Genomic DNA, 22774 nt, shown 5'->3' with positions numbered 1-22774 from the left:
CTTTTCAGAAGAATGTAGCTAAGCTGCAGGGTAAATTTGGGGTAGAACATTGATTTGGCTGTATTCAAATCTTGTTTGTCATGAAGGAGGGAGTGGGAGAACATTCCTTGAGCATCAAATCACTCAAATTCCTGGAGATGACCCTTATGCATGGAAGTGAAGAAAGGCCCAGGAGTCACTGACCCATGTTGAGCCAAGGGTTCTGTAAAAACAGCTCTTACCTGCCCTGGTGTGTTGGCCACAGGATTGCCTTTCAGCCAAAGCAAAAGGGGATATTTCCAAGGGCAACACTGCAAGTGAGGCTTCTGGCTAAAGTGGGAACCAGGCACAGAGCTCAGCTGAGCTGATTGTCATGGATTGGCCTGCATGTCTGTCCTTAAGGTCTTTTTACTCTTTTTTTTTTACTGTCTTCCTTTGGTGGCTGCTGGATTGTAGCATCTGCAGGGCTTTTATTTGCAGTTTCCAGAGCATTCCCAGCTTCAGTTGCAGCAGTGCAACATCTTCTGAAGGGTGGTCCACAGCAACAGAAATTGTTTCCCAAACAGTGACCCAAACAAAATCAAAGCAGAGTGTGACACCTAATCCATGACTTTTATTTTCTCCACCTGGATTAGCCAAAGAAAGATATTCTGAAGAAAATTATTACCCAAAATAGGATTCAGAAATGCACATGAGGCACTTAGAAGGTGCTATAAAAATGCACTGCCCACATTCACTTTGTTTTCTGATGGAATATTCAAAGCTCCTATTTCTTAAATCCTGGGATATGCAGTTCAAGCTCAGTTATTTAGATGCCTGACCATTATGGGAACCAGAGGGAATTAGAGATCCGAATGTCTTTGATCTAAATGCCTTTGAGGTGTTTTTGAGTTTCAGTGCCTAGTTGGGACAGGGATCCTCAAATTCCAGCCACAAAGACCCCTATTTAGAAGCTATGCAGTACAAAAAGAAGACAATTTATAAACCAGAATTTTGAAATCACTTTTCTTCAAACTCCTACCAGAACACTCCTGTCCTGTCTGGTGTGAGCTCCAGAGAGCAGGAGACATCTGTAGAGTGGAGGGGAATTCCCAGTTCATTACAAGAGATTTCACAAAACTGCATTTAGGAAGGAAGGAAAAATATTACCCAGTAGCAAACACACAGTCAGTATCCCCAGGGACATCAGCTGTTGGAGAACAGACCACATTCACTGTGTCAGGAACTTCACATCACAGGAATTACCCTGAAAGGTGCCTAGAAGGAACTTGCTGACCAAGAGCTGTCCTTTTGCCCATGTTCTGATTTTATCCTTTTTCCCAGATGAAAAAGAAACAGACTTGGGCATTTCTAGTGCCAGCAGGTCAACCAGAACTGCAGCTGTTCTTGTACTGGTGGCCATCCCTGGGAGTTTTCAAGGTCAGGCTGGATGGGGCATTGAGCAACCTGGTCTAGTGCCAGATATCCCTGCCATGGCAGGGGACTTGAAGCTAGACTGTCTTTAAAGTCCCTTCCATCCCAATCATTTTATCATTTTTGATTATTCTGTGTTAAGCAACATGCACCAGGTACGTGTAATCCTAGTGAACAGTCAAATGCCCAGATTAATACTCTGAGCTTGCTTGCTGCCTAGGGCTGAAGGTGGCCCTTGTGAAAGTCTGAGGCTTGAAGCAGTCTAATTTGCCCAAAACCATGAGAAAGTCTTTCCATCCAGGCAGGTGCCACCATCCCTGCTTGCTCACAGGCTCCTGGCTTCTTTCTCTGAAGCAGCTGGACCTTAATTCGTTGGCAGGAAGGCACTAGAATAAATAAATTACTTTTCCCATCTGATGTCACATTAGACACTGCTTGGCTCCTGTGTGTATTCTGGCTGGGGGTTTCACAGTCTTTGGGTTCTGCAAGCACTTCTTCACTGGCATGGAAAAATTCCCCCTGATGTGCAAATCCACTCTCCCGTGCCACAGCTAAGTGTGGCTGAGATATTGCATCCTAGCTTGGTGTCATACAGAGATTTATGTGTTGCTTTGCTCCATTAATCAAACTGAAGATGTTCTGAGAGTTCAGCAGACAATTTATGTCCCATTTCTGTCAGTGCAGGCTGTGAACATTGCTGCTGTCTGGCTGAAGGGCTCTTCCACAGGTGCAGCTCAGTCCCAAAAAGTTACCAAACAAAGCACAATGGGAGAAGGGTTGGGCAAAGATTGGCCACTGACAGGTGGATCTGGGGCAATCTGGGCATGGAGAACATCAATGAAAATTGTCACATTGTCCCTAGAAACACAAACTAAGCATGGATTTAAAAACAGAGCTCCCAGCTCAGACCAGTTCCATCCCACACAATGTCCATCTACACCTTGTCCTTCTGCTGCGGTGGCCAAGCTCTGCGTTGAGGTCCTGTAGCAGAACCCCAGGCACACAGACCTGCAACAAAGCCTTGCAGTGACCCAAAATAGTTATTCAAACTCTAGTAAGCAATACCCAGCTAATTTATGACCTAGCAATCATTTTTAAAGCAATGTTTTACAAACTCTGCACTTGGTTAAAACCACCTCATGAAGGGAGGGGAGCATCTGTCCTGCTGCATCATCTGGTGCAACCCACACTGGAGAGCAATGAGGGCCAGGACTGTGCAAATATTCAGCCTGATTTTACTGCAGTCCCTACTGCACTCAGTGTTAAAGGCCAGGGCGTTTCAGTGCTTAATCAATACACCAATACAGTCAGTAAATGACAAGGAGAGTTCATATTTGTCTTGTTACTCCAAGACTGCTCATAAAGTCGAGTTCACAATCCCATAAAGGAGCCTGCATTACCCCAGTGGCTGGGAAGGAATTCCGCACTGGCTTCCCATAGGCCTGTCCACGGAGAGAACAGGAAAAGATAATAACAGGGTAAGTAAGAGTAAACTGGAATAAAGCCAAAAGTAAGGCCTACAAATCCAGCAGGGCAATCTCAGCTCATAAATATGACCCACCAAGTGGATACTCTGAAAAGACTTTTGCTTGACAGAGGCAGACTGATAAACTCATGGTACAAAAACACCATGAAGTTTTCACAGGCAAAAGCCATTTATTTCACAGGGAAAAGCCATTTATTTCCACATCTGCTTTGCCTGCTTGAAAGTGTGGTGGAAATTTTAGCACCAATACGTTAATCTGGACATCACTGTTTCAAGAGCCAGGGATCATTTGGTTTGCCAGTGTGAGCCATTTGGTCCCCACTGCATTCAGAGCCAGGAATCCAAAGACAACACTCAAGGTTTAGCCAACAAGGCAGTTTTGCTGGGGTGGTAGCTGCAAATTCTGAGGTGATAAGGGCAGGAAAAATATCCTCTGATGATGAGACAGGTTAGAACAATTGACAAGAAGAAAGAAAATATAAAGTTTGATGGGCAAAAGCAAAAGCAGGGGAGGGGGAAAAAAATAAAAAGGAGACAAAGAGAGAAAAAGAGAGGAAAAGTGAAAATATAGGACTGGTTCCATGCAGAAATTCACAGCAGGATGCATAAGGGACGAGATGTAGAAGGAGAATTAAAATGGGATATGCAGGCTGGGTAGAGTCAGATGTATTTTTCCAAGAGCCCTTCCAATTCTTATCCCTTGTGTGGGGGAAGAGTAATGGTAGGACACCACCAATCTCTTTATTCCCCCTCAGCATTTCCCAGAGGTGACCAGAAGCCAAACTGAACTGCACAAGCCATCAATCACTGCTCAGTGTGTGGCTCCACAGACCTGCTGCAAAACATCCACTGTGACTTCATGGACCACAAAGCAGAGATAAGAGTCTAGGAGTTAAATCCTTCTGGCAGAGCACAGCACACTCGAGGTGGACTGATCCTCTATCCAAACAGCTTATCTCCAAACCATATTAATTACTGGAACACACCAGCAATTTGTATCTGCACCAGGGCTTTTTGCCAGTGCAGCTCTCCCAGTCAGTTGCCACCAAGAAAGACACGGGCCAGCAAAGCTTCACAGCAGAGTAAATTTCAGTGCAGCTTTTAAGTTTTTTAAGCACTGAAGATGTCTTTGCAAGCAGGACCCCACCCAGTCTGCCTGTGCTCAGGGTGAGCCAGCAGGAGAGGCAGAGCTGGATAACCCTATCAGCAGTGATGTGTGGCTCATGGCTCTTCAGATTGATCAGAAACACCAGCTGACCTGCACTTCCATGTGCCTCACAGCTGTCCTAAGAGCATCCTGCTTTGGAGGAGCTCTGCAGGCTCCCTGCACATTCCACCAAGGACTGACAGTGCAACTGCTGTTTGCAGCCCTAGAGACCGCGTGTCCTCACAAACACCACCTCGGCCAGCTGTGCACTGCAGCTGGAAAATTGCCTTCAGCTGAAGGGTACATCTTCCTACAGCTGGCCCTTGAGCAGAGTAAAACCTCCAGAGCAGCTCTGGCTCCTGCATTTCTTGGCACAAGGGCAGGTTGGAGGCTTGCCAAGGTTGCAAGAGGGGAAAAAAAAAGCACATTTCCCACTGCCTCCCGTAAGCTGTGCTGACCACCTGTAATACCCACTGCTTCTAAGAAGGCAGCTAAGAAAAGCAGGAGTGTTGCCAGTAACTTACACAGTTCATACCCCTGCTGGGCATTCTGGGATTCCTTACACCACAAGAAGTTGAAAACCACGGCGCCAGGGAGGATTATTTTAAATTATTTCATTCAAGTCAGGTTGAAGGAAGAGGATGGGGCATCTGGACTGTCTCCTGTCTGTGTTGGTGCCCATGTCCCCATCTTGTATTTTTTCCCCAAGCTGTGCCACCCTTGGGCATCCGTGCCCAGTGTCCATGAGTTCCCTGGGAGCTGCAGAGTGCAGAGTTGAGATGAGGAGAGGGAGCTCTCTCCCCTTCCCCACCTCCTCTTCCAGTGCACATCACAAGGCAGCCCCAGCAGTGGGTGAGTGCAGCCCATCCTGCTCTCATCAGCAAGTCTGGTCCTCACTGGGCCTTTGTACTTCCAGGATGTCAGGTTTGCTCTGTTTATGTGCTGACAACACTACTGTGTCTCTGCAAGCAAATAAAGGTGCTGAATAGTCAGCCTGTCCAGTCACACTGGCAGAGACTTTCAGTCCAAGAGATTTCAAACAGGACATTGTTCCCCAGTGCAGGAGCTATTAAATTCTATAAATTTGTAGCTGCTTTTCTAGTACAAATTTTATCACCAAACAAACAAAAAAAAAATCAACAAGATGCTGTGTGATGTTTTCAAGTCTCTTTTTTTTTTATTGTCCAAAATTACTCATTCCCAGCCCTCATTAATTGCAAGTTGTGATCACCTGTCTGAGCCTCTTCCCCCATTCCTGACAAAACTTTATGTTCATTCCTATGTCCTGCCACTTGCCCTCATGTTTAAAAAAATTAATAGTCCATATGCTGCAACAATATAATTATTTTAAGCAACATTCCTGACAAATGTTTGAAGGCTTCCTGTTGACTAATGGGTGGAACTGGACTGGCCCCCTTTCTTTCCAGTTGAGTAGTAATGATTTAAGCAGATTAACTGGTTAACTAAATGTCATTAACCCAGATCATGTCCTTTATAAGAATAACACTGGTTACAGGAATCAGCTAATAATGGGCTTCATCCAAAGGCAATGAGAAAACATTTTTGTCAATGTCAAAATTTGTCAATGGGCTCAAAATGAAGTTCAACATAATTTCTGCTAAAGGAGTAAATATGCTGGATGTGATCAACAAACTAAGCTTTCCTTCATTTGCAACAGAATGTGGTCAACATCTCTGAAAATATTCAAGCTCCTCTTTCTTCCTGTCCTTCAAATCATCCACCACATAGCCCCAGGTACTAAACACTGCCACTTCACCTGTGATGGCACAGGGCAGGACAGCTGCACGTCCAGTGAGACCCACCAAACACCAGCCACTGCTGAATGCTTCATCATTTCACAGCCTGGAAGAAATAAAACAATAAAAAACCCTCCCAATGATCCATGACCAGCCCAGCCCAATGCCCATGGTGGGGAGGCAGGAATCCTGTGCTTTCAAGTCCAGGGTGCTCAGTTGGTGGCTGCAGAGACAAAGGTCCCCCTGTCTCTGGACCCTGATGGCAGCAGTGTGTGCAGCTCACCACCCGTGGCTGTTTGTACAGAAATAAGATCATGGCATAAAGGATTTGCTTTTGTTGTGATTCACTTTGGGTTGGATTGATGTGCTGGGTTCAGGATGCCCAGTGGAGGACACCTGCTAATGTGTCTATTGGCATTTTGGGATTAAAACACTAAATCAAAATGAGGCCATGGTCTGTGCATAAACAAATTTCTCGTTTCTCTCTTCCAGTAACCGTGACTGTGGGAGGACAACAACACTTGCTGGGGCTTTATGACACTGCAGGGCAGGTAAAGGACTGCAAAACATTTACCATTTTCTTTCCCCATGGTTTGTTTGTTACTGTCATACACTGGGTTTTGTTGTTCATAATATTTGTGGAGTTTGCTGGGGGTTTTTTCACAAATAATAACAATCAGGTTTGAGTTGTAATGATTGAATTGCTGACCTTCTCCATTTTGTTTTCATTCTGTTTCAGCAGTAAAACACACAAATACATTCATCCCTAAGATTGTGTTTTGCCTAATCAAAAAAAACAAAGCTTGAGGAGGCTGTGCAACCCCCCATATATCCACCTGCTACTACAAATAAGATGCTTTGTGTAATCAGGGTTTTCTTACCTTTACCACATGGTGGCATTGAAGATACAGAGAATAATTCCTATTTTCAAGATCAGAAAACTGGTATAATCAGCATTAGTCTATCAGTCATCAGCTGTTGACTTTTTAAGTGGTAACCCAGCCAGATTTGCATCCACCCCAACACCCCAACATCCTTCTCCCAGGACAAGGGTGTCCATTAGAAGAGAGTCTGTATCCCATGCTTACTTACATGTAGAATGCTTTTGCTGTTTCCACTGTCCACACTCTGATATGGTGTGATTGCTCTCAAAGCTTGCAGAATAATTTCACCCCCTGGAGGGGAGGAGAAATTATTATTTCTTTGCTCTGCCAGCAGAAGGGCAGAAGGAAGTACAGGGAGCAACACTTTTCTGTGGTGAAATTTCCCCCTCTTGACTCCAAATGCTGGTGAGTGACAAAATAAAGAAAGGGACATAGTCTGCACAGAAACCTTGCAAAAAATCATCTGCTGAGAGCAGAGGGAGGAGGCTCCAGGTTCCTCAAAGACTGGGAATGTTGTAACCCACATCCACCAGCTCCTCCAGTCACAGCTGACACTGAAGCCAACAGGAGAGAAAGCAGATTTGGGAACTTGCTTCACTCCCTCTGGGTTCCAGCAGCCCTGGATGCAGGGCTTTGCTTTCACCAGGAAAGCACCACCTTCTTGGCTGTACTGGTTTTGGGCATGACTGACTGCCATGAAAGGCACAAACAGTGCAGAAGGAGACCCTGCTGTCTGCAAAAGGCCACTTCTTGCAGAATATACTTTGCAGCACTCTGCAGAGAGATCAAAAAACCCACACCAGAACAGACTGTCACTTCCAGAAAAACCTGCACTCAGCCGAACTGGGGCTTTGATAACTTGGATTTCACTTTCTTTAGTTTCATTCTTATCATGTTTCTGTAGGCAGCATCAGTCTTGGCTGCTTTGGCGGCCCTTACAGACCCCACATCTTTCCTATCTGCATGGTGAAAACTGATGATCCAAAAGCCAATCCCAAAATATGACCCAAGCCCTTGCCCCATGTCAAAATCCTGCTCAGTCTTTTATTCTGTGCTCACAAACGCTGAGCTCAGAGCCTGTGCCACGATCCATCAGCCTTGCAAGCCTTTGCAAGCCAGACTGGAGTTATATTCAGTTCCCAGTCAGTTTTCACCCCATGCCTTAATATTCCTACTTGTTTTGTAGGGCTGACAGTTCCACCTGCCACCCATTTCCACAGCAACACCTCCTCTCATTTGTCCTCCTGAGCCAGAAGGAACACTCAGCTGTCTCTTTGACAAGCCTCACCCCTCCATCCATTCCTCATCATTTTGCCATCCCCTGCTTCAAACTAGACTAGTTCAGCACCTGCCTCCAAACCCCTTCTCTAGCTCACCAAGCTCAGGTCCCTTCCAGACCCTGCTCCAGAGGACGTGGCTCTCTAGCCAGAGCTCAGAGTGTGAATCAGCCCTTGATGACTGGATTGTCCCCGTGGAGGCTGGAGGGATGATGCTTCCCACATGCTCCAGTTATAACAACAGATCATCTGGGTTGTTTCCTCCCTCCTTCTCCTTGTGCTGTGTGGCTTTCCAAAGGCATCAGGGTGAAGTCATAGCCAGAAATAGCCCTTGACACTGCGATGCTATAAAACATATGCTAATGAAATAACAATTGAAAAATGTACTCCTGCAGCAGGACCCTCTGTCAGCCTGAAGGGAGAGCTGGCAGAGACCCCAGATTTGAGGTATCTGGTTCTCTGTATCCCTGGCACAAATGATCCTAAGAGGAAAAAACTGTGGGCTTTTTGGTGGGCTGGACTCAGATGCAAAATGCTTTAGCAGAGTGTACAAGAGATCAGCACAGCAACGACATAAAAACAAAACAAAAAAGCCAGCTTTGCTGCATTTTTGGGGCCTAAACACTGCTGAGCTGATGGCCAAGGTGGAGGGGAGGGGGAGCACCAACTGATCTTGGTCCTGGCAAGTCACAGGCAAACAACTCAACAGGGCCAGGTCAGGCATTTCCAGACCAAACCAGTGGCCAAGCAATGTTAACTGGGAAGCCTTGAGCCCCTGAATAGCAGACAGCACAATGCAAGCACGAGCTGAGAAAATAAATAAATAAAAATAAATTATTGATCAGCCACAGCTCAAGCCCACAAGGACTCAAGTCCCTTCCCAAACATGACTGTCACTTGCTATAGCACCCCTCCCTGGATGGGCCCCATACCCATGCAAATGTTCAGTCCCATCATTTGTGAGGCTGACCATCTCAGAATGAGAAATTACCCAGTAGGGCTGTCTTTTCTAAAGGTCCATGGCAAGGTTTTATTTTATTTTATTTTATTTTATTTTATTTTATTTTATTTTATTTTATTTTATTTTATTTTATTTTATTTTATTTTATTTTATTTTAATTTGTGGCAAAGCTACCAGACTTTCTCCTGGAGAGCAGGTACAGAGAAGGGGTCCTTGTCTGATGTGGCCTGGAGGATCCTGTTCATGTACAGGAGCCCAGATCAACTCTTATCCATGATATTTGTGTTTTGACCTGTCTGTGAAGAATCCCATGTGCCCTGGTGGGGGTGAGACCTCTGCTATGAGATGCCTGGCTGTCCCTGCTTACAACTTACATAATGCTCTGTGCTAATAGCTCAAATCAGGAATGCTCTTCCTGAAAACGGATTTTCTAGGGATTCAGAAGGAACAAGGAAAATGAAATTAAATGCATGCTCCTGGAGATGTAACAGCCAAGCAGAGCGCTCATGGTTTTAATCTGTGGTTTTAATGGTACAGTAAGTCCCAGCCCCTCTAAATATGCACGTCTGGAATATTGAAAATGGCTATATTTAGCCAGTTCCTTCCCAAACCCGCCTAGATGAGGATTCCTTGAGGCTTGCTGCCACCACGTGGCTGGTTCAGGAGCTAAACCAAAAGCCCAGAAAGGATCTTGGCCGAGCAGCCGGTAACAGCCCGTGGTGGCTGTGCCACAATCAAACTCAGGTTTGATATTCTGGCTTCAGATAATGCCCCATAATCAGGCCAGGCTTTCCTAACCCACAGCTGCACATCAAACTGTCTCTCCGATGCAATTTCTCCCCTGATCCCATCACCTTGGCATTCACTTTGTCTCTATTCACCTCTGCTGGGTGCAGGCTTGGATAAATCTCCTTCTGCCACCTCCAGAGCCTTGGATAAATCTCCTGTCACTGACTTTGCATCTTCATGAAGTGCATCTCTGGTGTACCCACAAACATCTCTGAGGGGTTTTTTCCCTGCTATTCCTTGAATCCTCTTCAGTTCCTAATCCACTTTCTTGGGAGGTGATAAATCCAAACACCTCCTCCTGTAAATCTTTCTTCAGATCCATGCTTTCTGTGCCATTGGAAAGACATAAATATGTCAGTTGAAAAATACTCTGGTTTTACCCCAAATACTGTGGCTGTGAGGGCTGGAGGTAGCAAATGAGAATTTATTCTTCCTGTCAAAGTGGGTTTGGGACAATAAACATCCAGTTAGACCAAACAAAACATTTTGTTTGTGTTTCAGGATGCTTTTTTAAACTTTTCTTTCCTGACACAGAGCTAAATTTGGGCTCACGCCTCCTTTCAGAATAAATAATTAAATTTTGGGGGATTTTTTTAGAAACAGTTGGTGCAAACTGGTTTTGAGTAATTCATTGGTATATTTTGGAAAGTAGTGTTGATCCAGAAGGAGTCTGGGTCAATTTATTACTGTATAGTCAGTGAAAAAGAGACTTCAGAAAGGTGATTTGCCAGTCTCACTTCACAATTAAGTCCTTTCATTAGCTGACCCAATTAAACAAAAACAGAAGTAAGGCTGTACTAAAACATCATCTATTCTGACACACACTGATACAGTTCTGCATCACTTTCTCCTGCAGGACAGGCAGCAGTTTGCATTGTTCTTGCCCCTAATGTGGGTTTTCCCTGCCTAAAATAAATGCTCTCAAGTCTAAGAAACAGCACCCAAGTGTCTTTTTTCCCCTTTTTATTAACCTTATTTCCTTTTATTAACTAGTCTGTATCTGCAAAGCAAATCACACCAGCTGAGTTTTCACACAGTTATAACCAAAAGTGACCAGACTGCAGAGACTTGAGACTTGTCCAGAATGCAGAAACTATAAACTGCAAATCTACAATGCTGTCAGGCTTGACAGCAGCATGCATTATTGTTTCCCACACTCCAACTTTGTGTTTCTTTCCCCCTTTTAATTCTGGAACCCCTAAAAAAGCCTTTGGAACAGATGTATCCTCTCTAAAAAGCATCTGTTTCATTGCACTGTAGTTTTCTAAGAGGTTTCATTGAACAGTACCCACCAGACACAGCTACAAATGCTCCCACTGTCAGAAAGAGCCAGGCTGTCCCTTTCACATGGCTTGCAAAACCTCTGCTTGCTCTCAGCTTCTCAAGCCTGAAAACAGACCTAAATTCTTCCCTGAAACTCAGCTATCAAAGCCAGCTCATGACATAGCACAGCTGTGATTCAAGGGTCTGAAAATTCACCCTCTTCAACACTAGCCCATGGAGGAAACAACTCTCCTTCTGTGGAAACACTAAATCACCCACAGTGAGTACCCAGGTACTGCAGGGCTGGATTTGATCTGTTTTTTGCTTTCAGGATGAGTGTCTTCTGCTGGCTGCCACACTGCTGTGCACTCTGCAGGACTGTTCAGCATCACCTCTGCACCACCATCTCCACAGATAACACAAACAAGACTTGTTCACACAATCACAGGATGATTGAGCTGGAAGGGACTTTCAAAATTATCTAATTCCACACACACAATCATCCTCCCACCAGGCATAGGGACATTTCACTAGACCAGGTTTCTCACAGCCCCATCCAACTTTGAACACTTCCCAGAGATGGGGCATCTTTCAGCTCTTTTTTGGTTAAATGCTTATAAATCAGCACTCTTGTCCTCCAAAGGGTGGTTCCCCCCCTTCAGCAGCCACGTGGAACTTAGAAGTGTGAATGAGTATGGGCAGTGCTGGCCTCTTCATGAAACCCAACATGACACCCCCACTTGGAGTCATCCCCTTCTTGTGACACTCTTGCTCTTGTCCTTTGGCAGGAGGACTACAACCAGCTGAGACCCCTGTCCTACCCCAACACAGACGTGTTCCTGATCTGCTTCTCCGTGGTGAATCCTGCCTCCTACCACAACGTGCAGGAGGAGTGGGTGCCTGAGCTGAAAGTCTGCATGCCCAATGTGCCTTATGTCCTCATAGGAACACAGGTAAAGCCTCTCCTGAGCATCTGGAAAGGTTTCCTAATTAACTCATAGGAAATTCAGCCAGATTTTCCCATTAGAGGAAAATTCAGGGACCACGAAAGAAACTCAATGTGCAGGTGTCCAGACTGGCAAAGCTCATCCTATCTTCTTATTCAAATGTATATTAATGTGGCAACAAGTCATAAATACCTATAAGGAGAAAAGTTTTCATACAGGTCTCTGATGAGGAGGAAAAAAAAACATCAAAGTTTGTGGCTAGAAGCTGAAGCTAAACTTCAAACTAAATTTTAAGAATGGGAATAATCAGCCAAATGACACAGGAAGGAAGTAGCCTCCCTTCATGGTTTTGTATCAACATTACAACTGGTGACTCACCATCCTGCTTGTGTTACAGTGATTGTCAGACTGAATGATCAAACCCCTTTATTTTGGCCTTAACATCTATTAATCTGTCAATCAAATAAAAATGGCTTAAAGATGGGTTTGTTACCAAGAGAGAGTGGATTGAGACTGTGAGGGTAGGGATACAACCACATAGAAAATGTCAGAGCACTGAACAGTAACCTAAGTCAAATTAGAGAAACAGATCAAATTCTAGTCAAAATCAAAGTCTTCATGCCACAGGAAAGGCAAATAATTCAAACACTGTCTTTGTTTTCTACACTGGAATAATCTAAAATACCCATTTAAAAATAAAAGCATTATCCTTTGAATCACACAGTCTGAAAATGGACAGGTTTGAAATGCCAGAATACTTCCACTCCGTGGAAACAAGGGATTTTGTTTCAAGTCAGACTGAGCTGTGTCAGTCTGGCCTGTCAGGGCGGGGTTTGGGTGATGTAGTGCAGGGCTGCAGCAGCTTCCCCCACCAGAGGGGTTCTTCCATACCCATCTGAGCTGTGGCCCACCAACCTGTAAAGGAGAGCTAATTCATTGTAAACTGAAAGAAAAAAGGTAAGTAAATGTGCAATTAATTTCTGAAGTATCACCTGAGTTGAGGAGTGATACAGCTGCCCTGATGTAAAGCCATGAGTATCTGCCTCAAGAATCACAGCACAGATTTTGTGTGTTCTGCCCTAGATTGACCTCCGGGATGATCCCAAAACTTTGGCGCGGCTGCTGTACATGAAGGAGAAACCACTCACCTATGAGCACGGAGTGAAGCTGGCCAAGGAGGTAACAGCTTCTTCTGGTGCCTCATGAGGCTGGCTGATCACAGCTTTCCTCTGGGCTTCTTTCCTTCAAGGGTCCCCCAAGGCCCCTTGGCCCCAGACAGAGATTGGAGCCTCTGTTCAAACAGGCTGGACCCAGGCACACCTTGTGACCCCTGAGCCTGCACTTCTGCTGCAGAACCAGCTGGAACATAGAATATCCTGAGTGGGAAGGGATCCAAAAGGGTCAATGAGTCCAATTCCTGGGCATGCACATGACAATCTCAAAAATCACACCATGTGTCAGAGAGAATGGTCCAAACACTTGTGATCTCTAGCAGGCACCATGACCAAGCTCTAAGAAAAGCTTGGAGGAACACAGGGCAGCAGGTGGCAAAGGGCCATCACAACAGATTTTACTGCCTATTATATCTAAGTCAAGTGTTTCTTGCTCAGGGTTCTGCCAGGAGATGCATGTGGCAAACCCCTCTTTGCTGTCAAGCCACCTCCTATCAAACTCCTCCCTATCCCTCACAAAAGCACAGACAACTGGATTCCCACTTATCCATTGCACTGCAGGCAGCAGAGATGGTGCTCCCAAAGTTTCTGTGGGACTGTACATTTCTTCTGGAAAGGCAGGGGGTTAGAAGCACTCCCCAAGCCCTGGGGTGCAGGATTCTGGATCCTGGCCTTGTCCTCCTATGCTGCAGGTGCTATTACTATCCCTGGCCCTAAAATCAGAGCATCCATGAGCAGAACAAGCTGAATAAGCCACAAGGCTGCTGAATAAGCTGAAGCTGCTTTCCCAGGCTTCTGTGGGTGTTTGTGTCATGCCAGCATACCCTGGAGACTCCTGTCTCAGAATGATGCTTCCCCATTCCCAAAAGCCAGCTGGAAGCACTCCCCAGGTAGCAGCTCCCTGGGACTGGCAGAGGCAGGACACAAGAGTGACAGCTCAGGGGAGCAGAGCCCAGTGTGTGAAGGGTTCAACTCCAACCCAGCATTTCCTCAGAAGCCTCCCCAGCTGCACAGGCAGGAGGCCAAGCTCCTGGTCCAGCCCTCAAACGTGGGTTCAGCCCCCCTCTCTCTGGAGGGTTGTGCAGGGAATTCCTGCAGCCATTCACCCCCATGTGGTGAGATACTCATGTTGATGCTGATTCCTCAGGATGGCCACATGAGCTTGTCCCTTCACCCCAGATACAGCCAGATACAAAACAGAGAAATGGTCTGACCCCTTTCTAAATGTAGAAAGATGCTGGAACAGCATCACTCTGTGTCTCCCAACAGTGGATACTCTCATTTTCCCTCCTCTCTTTCAGATCGGAGCCCAGTGCTATCTGGAATGCTCAGCACTCACACAGAAAGGCCTTAAGACTGTCTTTGATGAGGCAATCATGACCATTTTCCACCCCAAGAAGAAGAAGAAGCGCTGTGCAAAGTGCCACAGGTGTTGCACCCTTGTGTGACGTCCCCTGGGAAGCAGAGCCAGCTGAGTTCAGTGAAACCAAGCAGGTTAGAAAGGCAATGAAGGTCACACACAACTGAAATGGGGAGCATGAGCAGAAAAGGGTCCTTTTTTACCCAAATATAGGAGCTCTCCATGCTGTGAAACCTCCAAGCTGTATCACCCTTGGCCGTCTCCTGTCTCTGTGCTTTCCTAACCCTCCAGAGCTGTTTGGCAGCCTGTTCCCACTCTGCAGAACGCACCAACAGAAACCAGGATGCCTGCTTGGCTCCCCACCTTAAGAATAAGGTGAAGGTGGCTTGTGACAAAACAAAGAGCTAAAGACAGCAAAAGAAAGAGGAGAAACTTCTTTTGTGGCCTTAAGTAAGAATTTATCAAAATTAGGAATTTGCAGTCCTTAGGAATTGAATCTGAATTGACTGAAAGCACATGGAGATCTGTAGAAATCTAATATGTAAGATATACACTATAGGTAAGATATACTTTAAAATTGCTTTTCTTTTCTAAGACTTGCTAGTTCAGGAGATACTTTAGTTTGTTCAAACCACATGAAAGCAAAGGTGAAGTGGTTGCAGTTTATTTTCACTTAATGATGAAACTTCACAGCATCGGGATGTTGCTGCATCCAAGCTATCCAAATGGATCAACATTTACCTCCAGACTCAAGGAATGTTCTTACACCTAAGAAAAAATGCAAATAACTGTATTTTTACAGAAGAATGTTCAGGCTGAGCCATGTTTCCTTAAGCTGGGAAAGGAAGTACAGAGTTGTAGCATTAATGTACTGAAACAAAGAAATTCTGCCACCAAAGAATGTTGCCCTAGACATGAAATAGCAGCATGGAACAATCTCTCTACCAACTGAGAACAAGAACAAGACACATTGCCATGGCAACTGAGAATTTACCTTACAGATCAGCTGGATTTCTACATCTCACCCAACAGCCAAGAAGAGGAAAAAAAAAAATCAAGCCAAAGGTCATACCGACTTTAAGTGCTTTGGGGTGATCCAATTGCCTTAAAATTATCCTTTTTTTATGAAGTATTTCTGTAAAAAACCTCATCAAAGTGGAGTTGTGAACTTGTTGACTTTTTGTAGCCTCCCTCCTCCCATTCATTTCTTCTCTCCCTGCTCCCATTTTTCCATCTCCACAGAGAGTGCTGTTCCATAGTGTGGCTGAGGTCCTCAGGAGTGGACTTTTCCACGAGGGGCAGCTGATGGACTGCAGCCAACAGCATGGAGATGGGAAGCCCAGCTCACAGGGGAAGGGAAGCTCCTGTGACCTCCCCTTGCAGCTGGGGAAATTGTGCCTTGTGACTAAAGCCTCTCCCAGGACCCTGGAGCCTTGCACTTTGCAGCACAAAGACACTCAGAGGTGAACTCAAGGGTGTCTTGTTACTTGCAGCTGCCTCTGGGTACCCTGGCAGTGCCACAAGTCTGTCTTGTCCTGGATTTCATTCCCCAAGCAGGAAATCCCAGCACCAGCACACAAGTTTGAAGATGTAACTCCTTGCAGAAGCTGTGTCTGTAGCCAGTGTGTCCAGGAGGGCCAGGAGGGAGCAAGTGACAGCAGTGAGACCAGGGGCACAGGCCCTGCTCCCCTCTGCACCCCATCCCAGGAGACTGGCAGCCCTCTCCCCATGGGAAGCACAGTGTTCTGACTGAGAACACACCTGCCACCAGACAAACCAGGCAGCTCCAGACCTGGTGTTGGCCACAGTGACTGCAGTAGGACATGGGAACAGCACCCAGGGCACATGGAAGGGACCAAGCTTGGTGCAGTGCCCAGTCCTGCATCAGGACCAGGCTCATGGATCTGAGCTCCACCCTCAGCACTAATTCAATTTCCTACAATTGTAGGATGGTTTGAGTTGGAAGGGACCTCAAAGATCATCTAATTCCAACCCCAGTTTACCATGGACAGCTACAGAAACAAGCTCTGACACCCCAAAACATTTCCAGGTAGAAATCAACAGTTCTCTCTGACCAAAGCCATCAGACTTGAGGCAAATGCTTTGCTCTTTTTCTACCCAGTGGCTTCCACTCACATCCCTTTCCCCTTGCACACAAACATGGATGAAAACACAGTTGTGCCATATCTGAGATAGACAAGTTCCCCTCATTGCTGGTGATTTTTTGTGCATATTTTCTGTTTGGTTTTAATATGTCCAGGCATGTACTTCAGATGGCCTGGCTACTAAAGGCCAGCTCAGAGTGAGGTGCAGGAGTCCATGCCATGCCACAGAGGTTGTGTCCATCCCCAGGCAGAGCAGTGAGTGTTCACCTCAACAGGACGCTGCCTATAAGCTGAACTATAATGTGTAAAAATATATTAGAGTATGAGGAGAACTAGGCATGCATTAAATAAATTAATATTTAGGCTTACAACGTGACTAGAAGTCCACTGAAACAACAACAAAAACTAAAAGGCCTTGAACAGATTTCAGGGAAATTATATCTGCACTGTGCTGCCCTTTACTTCAGTGGAAATTAATTAGGATGATTGGTTTAACTCATGTAGGTTGCTGGAGAGTGATGCATGAGTCTCTGGTGGAAGAAGGTGAAGTCTGGTTTAGCTGAAGCACAATTCAAGGGCTCAGGTTGGAGCTGCCTGGTTTTCTTAGAGCTTCAAAAAATGTGGAAATAGAGGAAATAGAAAATCCAGAGTGACAGCTGAGCTCATCCTAATGTAACAAGCACACTGGAAGAGTGAAATGGAGCACCCTGGCATGCAGCAGTGAATGCCACAAATAATCTTTTTTTTTTTTTTTTGCCTGCCACTGAGTACCAGGGGTGATTGTTAATCTTAATGGAATGGCATAGGATTGGCAGTAAAATCAAAAATCAAGTGGGAAGTTGTAGCATTAATGCAACTGCAGTGGTTTGAGGAAAATAAACCACAAAACATATGGTGATGGAGAAGCTAAAATGCTGCTGTCCTAATGGGTTAAACTGCAGCATCCTGAGCAAATCCTTGCACAGAGGAAGCAAAAAAAGGCTAAGGCTACGCAGGGGTTTCCTTGAACTTACAAAATGGAGCATGTCAAGCTTCTGAGGTGGTAAAATTTCAATTTTTTAAAACTGATTTTGACCAAAATTTGAATTCTGGGAGCTGTAAGAGAGGGACAGTGGTTACAATCCACTGAGAAATGGCCTCTGCACTCCATTTATTTTAATTTTCCTTCCAGTAAAAATAAATGTTTTTTGAAAAGCCATGTTTAATGCAGGTCCCATAGACATTATTCCTGTGTTAGGTTATGTACACACACCTGTCCCTGAAATGTGGCAATTTCTCCAGGATCTGCCCTGTTACACTATTTCTGTGGGGAGGCAGGGACAGCACAGGCCAAGAGGCTTCAGAAAGGGATTGTAGGCAGATGTAAGAAGAATCATTGACTATCTGGCAAGTCATACCTAATGCCTTTTTTAAAAGCAGCAGATGGTGTTGAAAGGCAGTAAAGCTTATTTTCAGAAAAACCACAACACCAGACATAGTGCAACTGCAGGCATAAGGCCACAGATATAAACTTCAAGTTATTTTTGAAGCACCATTAGTAATAAGGAAAGAAAATCAATAAAGGACTGCCAGGTGAAAGGAGATGGGTTTACTCACTGTGAGATGAGCTAGAAATCAGATCCCAATTTCACCTTAAAAGGAACATTGTTAAGGAGAGTCATAAAGGTTAGAAACCATCCCTGGAACTTATTTGACAACGTCCCTTTAATGCAGCTGATGTCAAAGCCTTTCCTGACAGACCTGCCTTTGCTAATAGGCTGCTGTCATTTCAAAAGCACTCACAACTTACAGGAAACTTGCTGGATCCTGTAAAACTCATCTCCTTTGGCCTCTACTGAAACCTTCCTGTTCTACCAAGAGTTCTTAACCTGAAGCTGCAGTTTTAAACAGAGTGCCCAAAGTATTTTCATGCAAACCCCTGTAAGGAGAGATTAGAGGTATTTGAGAGAGATCTCAATGCATCAGACAGTTGTTACCACATTAAAACCACCTGCAGATCCCTCTGCCCTTCAGAGCCCTGTGAAAACACCAGGACAGTGGGACTGGGATAGTCCTGCCACTCCCAGCATGACTTGAAGGAGGTCCCACAAAGACTCACAGTTTGTCCTGTGCCTCCCAGAGCTCTGAAACGTTGGGGAGAAGGCAAAAACAAGGCTCTAACCCCACTCAGGTCCATTCTCATTTGTTCAACTGGATATACGCCCTGTGTAGGTACAGAAATCACCCCAAGTCCAGTATGACAATCAAAGCAATCATTTCAGCAGCTGACATTGATATGTCACCTTTTTTCTCTTTTGAAGCACTCAAAGCATTCAAAATAGACATAGAATTAAATATTGCACTGCATCTTAATATGAAATAAAGTTATTCCAAATACTTTTATTAAAGGGACAGATTTTGGCCGTCCTCCTCATACTGAAGAGAATCTCTCTTCACAAGGAACTGTCTCCAAGTTGTTCATGTCTCATTCCATCCCACTAGTACTGCTCAGGTCATGAGGGAGGTTGATTGGTGATCTGCCCTTGCAGTTTAATTACCAGAAAACCTCTGCCAGCTGCTCTAGTAGTGGTGGCCTGTGTTCTTTTGAATCCCTCCAGGAATGGTGACCCAATCACTTCCCTGGCCAGCCTATCTCTCCCTTTAATTCATACATGAAAGTTGCCCATCTGCTTTTATACCTTGCTTAGAGCCTGTGACCTTTTCCTGTACCTTTTTTCCCCAAGTGACACAGGAATACCTCTTCACTCACCACACGGAAACCTCATCTGGATTAAAAATAATCTGCAGTGGCATCAATCTTTCTCAGGCCAGGATTGTCTAAAAGCACATTTGTATTCTTCCACAAAGCAATCCATATGCTCACGTTGGCCCAAGGACCATTTGTTTAACAAAGAGGGAGAATGTAGGAATGTGGCTGCACATGCCTTTCTCCATGTATTTTCTTTTTCCCTGAGGAGGACCTGTAATGTTGTTTTATCCTACATTAAAAAGGAAAATCTGGAAATAACAGAACATTTTGTTGGTTCACAACTCTATAGGACTGGAGGAGCATCTGCTGTGACAGGAGGTGAGCGTGGAGTGACCTACGTCAGATAACTTCTAGTCACATTTGAGCTCTTTGCAAAAATGAAGACAAATTTCCACTATGAATGTTTATTTTCCTCCTTGTGAATAAAGACCATCTGAAAGCAGGAAAAAGCCTCCCACTGATTTCGGTAGTGGCTTGTGATCTCAGCTGTCTTCACCTATCAAAACAAAACAGGAACAGAAATATTTTTGCATCAAAAAGTCAGGACATAAATCACCAAGTCATGAATGCAACAGAATCACTTCTGCTTCGGGGGAGAGCTGCAAAATCAGGGCCCAGAGTCACAATTAGTCAGTTTGATCCTAAACCTTAAATTTCATTTTAAGATGTTATGGGTACGCCCATAGCTAGAACAGCAACAATAAAAAAAAATCTTCAAATTCTCTTTTCTTTGTTTCAGTTAAAGCTTTCAGAAACATGGGAACAAAAATCTGTTCTCTTGGGCAGTTCCAGGAGCCATACCATAACAGCAAAAAGAGTCAGAAGATCATTGTAAGAGGAAAGTTAGTTCAGAAATCCAGAGTAACGAGCAAAAAATCATGTGAATTGCTGTCAGTGGTGAAAAATCTCTTCAACTTTGAAAATATGGATCCCCATCCCTTTTCGGATTGTACAGACCATAATGCAGTGTTTGGCTGCTTCTAACTATAATGGTGGGGTGGGATTTTCAAAGATGCTCTGTGTTGGCTTCATTTCAATTCTCATGAAGGCAATGGAAAATTTCAATGGGGTTTTCCACATAACTAATGTGGAAAATGTTTGAGTCTTTATGTTTCCTCCTTTTCTGACCTTTTATCTTGGCTGACCAAGCTTTGAGCACACAGATACACTGAGCCAGGTCCAAGAATCCTTTATACCTTCTTGCTGCTGGTTAAGGACTCCTGAAAGGTATTGGGGCATCCAAAGACTTTGCTGATCTCACCTTTGGAGGCTGGATCTGAAACACCTCAGTTCAACCACTACAGAGTTGAAGATGAAAGTTACATTTTATTAACAGTGTAATATTCGAGATATATGGCTATCTTTGCTTAAAGACCCTAAATTCACTGCTGTCACTTAATTTCATCTCATGCCATTCAGGACACCAGGTTTGATGTGGTTTTGGTGAAGATCAGTTTGAGCTCTCACTGATACCAGATCTGATGAGTTTTGACTTTGATTGGAGGTTAATGAATTCAGAGTAAACAGTTGTTACCAGTCTACAGTTTCCAGATCTTCCAACACAACATTTGTTTGTATTGATAAATGCAGAAAAATTTGTCTGATGCCTGTCAAAGTAGTTTGTGGGTAAATCATATCCAGAGTGTGGCTATCATGTCGTCCCTCTCAGTATTTTTCCCCTAAATAGGCAGCTGCTCTAACTGCATCACAGACCTGGCAGGCACTGAACTGCCCTGTCAGCAGGGAGCAAATGAGCCCAAACTCTCCCCAAGCTTGTAAATATTAATTCACTGATAAGCAATAACAAAAAGGTATGTGAGAAGGAAACGACACTGGCAAATTCTTCTTCAGTCATGAGCAGAAGTGACCCAAGCCCAGGGTGCCAGGTGGGAAATGCTACAGAGGAGGACATGGTGTGGTGGCCCTGATGCCCCAAAAAACATGGATTGAGGCTGGTGAATGGGCTGGGAGGTGCCTCTGTGGAGTCACACCTGGGTACCTGGGGCTCAGCAGCACCTCGAGACTGGGAGGACTTCAGAGAAGGCTGCAGAGAGGAGCAGGGAGATGGAGTGTGAGGACAACTGAATCCAGTTTAATGTGTCATGATGTTGATGCACTTCTACAAATGCAAAAATTTCACTGCACAGAGATTCTCTGCTCCTTGAGAACACAAAGACAAGGACATTTCGTTCCTTTCTTTTTATGCTTACTTAATAGTAATATTTAAAATTATTCCTTAAGAAATGCTTAAAACTAACAGTTCAAAAAGTTATTCTGATTGAATTTGTGAAGTAGATGTAATGACCTCAACAAAAATCAGGACCTAACTCACCACCAGTCAGGTTTTAGCCAGTTAGGAGAAAGAGTCACTTACTTGATGTGAGCAACTGAATTTTTCTCAAAAGTTGCTGTGTGCAATATTGCTGGAATATGGGGTTGGTGAAACCAAAGGATGGGCACTAAAAGATTATGTCTGACTTTTGAGTGGTATGCCTTTTTCCAAAGATCACCCAAATCTTCAGAATTCAAAGCAAAATTTATTCAAACCAAGGAAATTCCATTTTCAAGCAAATGTGTTCTGCATAGTTTAAAAATCATGTAAACACTATTAATTTCCTATTTACAGCACATAATTCTGTACTCTTTTGTTTATCATCTTTTAAACATGTAATTACTGTATATTGTAATGCACATTAATATCATTTATTGTACATAGTTTATTTTAACAAAATAAATGCATTTCAAAGTATTTTGACAGCATCCTTTCGGGGAGGTGTGCTGCTGTGTTTATTTTCCCAGATGCTAATCACATGCACCTTGCAGGACTTTTCAGGTAGGAAAAACACCTACCAACATATTGGCAAGGAAGATGATGAGCTGTGCACCCTGTGGTCCAGCAGCCAGGGCAGGTAGTGTCAGGAGGGAAAGTGAAAGGCTTATGGTGATGAAGAATTTACATGAGGAAAGACAGCCCTGCTGGTCTGGAAATAAGAATATGACTGGCTCCAGTCTTCCAGGGATTCAGTGCAGAGATGTGGATCTTGTTTTTTTTAAAAAATAACAAAATAAATTACCAAAAATTTTTATAAGTGCCTTTGTTGTCCAGCTGTTCATTAAAATTTGTTTCAAGACCAGAAGCAATCTCATTGACTAGCTGGTCTGGTCTTCAAGTTAAGCCTAGAAATCCCACCATTCCTGAACAACATCCCTTATCTTGGTTGGACCAAAGCAAGTTTTACCAGAGGAAGGCTCTTTTCATGTTCCTGCAGCTTGTGAACCTCAGCAGGTTTAACTAGCCCTGCCTGCAGCACTTGCAGAGAAAATACAAAGCATATCAAGGTTTATTCCTAATAAAGAGGCACTGCAGCCCAAATCCCTGGCTGCTATAAATGGATACATCCTCAGAGGAGCCAGGACAATCCAAGAGCATACAGCCTGGAATATATTTTATTCACCTTCCCCAGAGGAAGGTGGCATTACTCACC

The 22774-nt window shown here is 44.4% G+C and overlaps 1 protein-coding gene across 1 annotated transcript in view; it reads left to right on the top strand.

Moving 5' to 3' along the window:
- Positions 1-22038, top strand: part of RHOJ (ras homolog family member J) — a 60858-nt gene extending 38820 nt beyond the window's left edge. The window contains exons 3-6 of the mRNA XM_030240318.2: positions 6275-6333; positions 11745-11909; positions 12987-13082; positions 14377-22038. Of these exons, the coding sequence (XP_030096178.1) occupies positions 6275-6333; positions 11745-11909; positions 12987-13082; positions 14377-14523 (467 nt within the window). The 3' untranslated portion in view covers positions 14524-22038. The remainder of the gene's footprint in view (positions 1-6274; positions 6334-11744; positions 11910-12986; positions 13083-14376) is intronic.
- The last annotated feature ends 736 nt before the right edge of the window (positions 22039-22774 follow it).

This window comes from Serinus canaria, chromosome 5, assembly GCF_022539315.1.
Source record: "Serinus canaria isolate serCan28SL12 chromosome 5, serCan2020, whole genome shotgun sequence".
In the NCBI taxonomy this organism is placed as follows: domain Eukaryota; kingdom Metazoa; phylum Chordata; class Aves; order Passeriformes; family Fringillidae; genus Serinus; species Serinus canaria.
The sequence above is the reverse complement of the archived record's forward strand: the minus strand, read 5'-3'. Positions and strand labels throughout refer to the sequence as shown.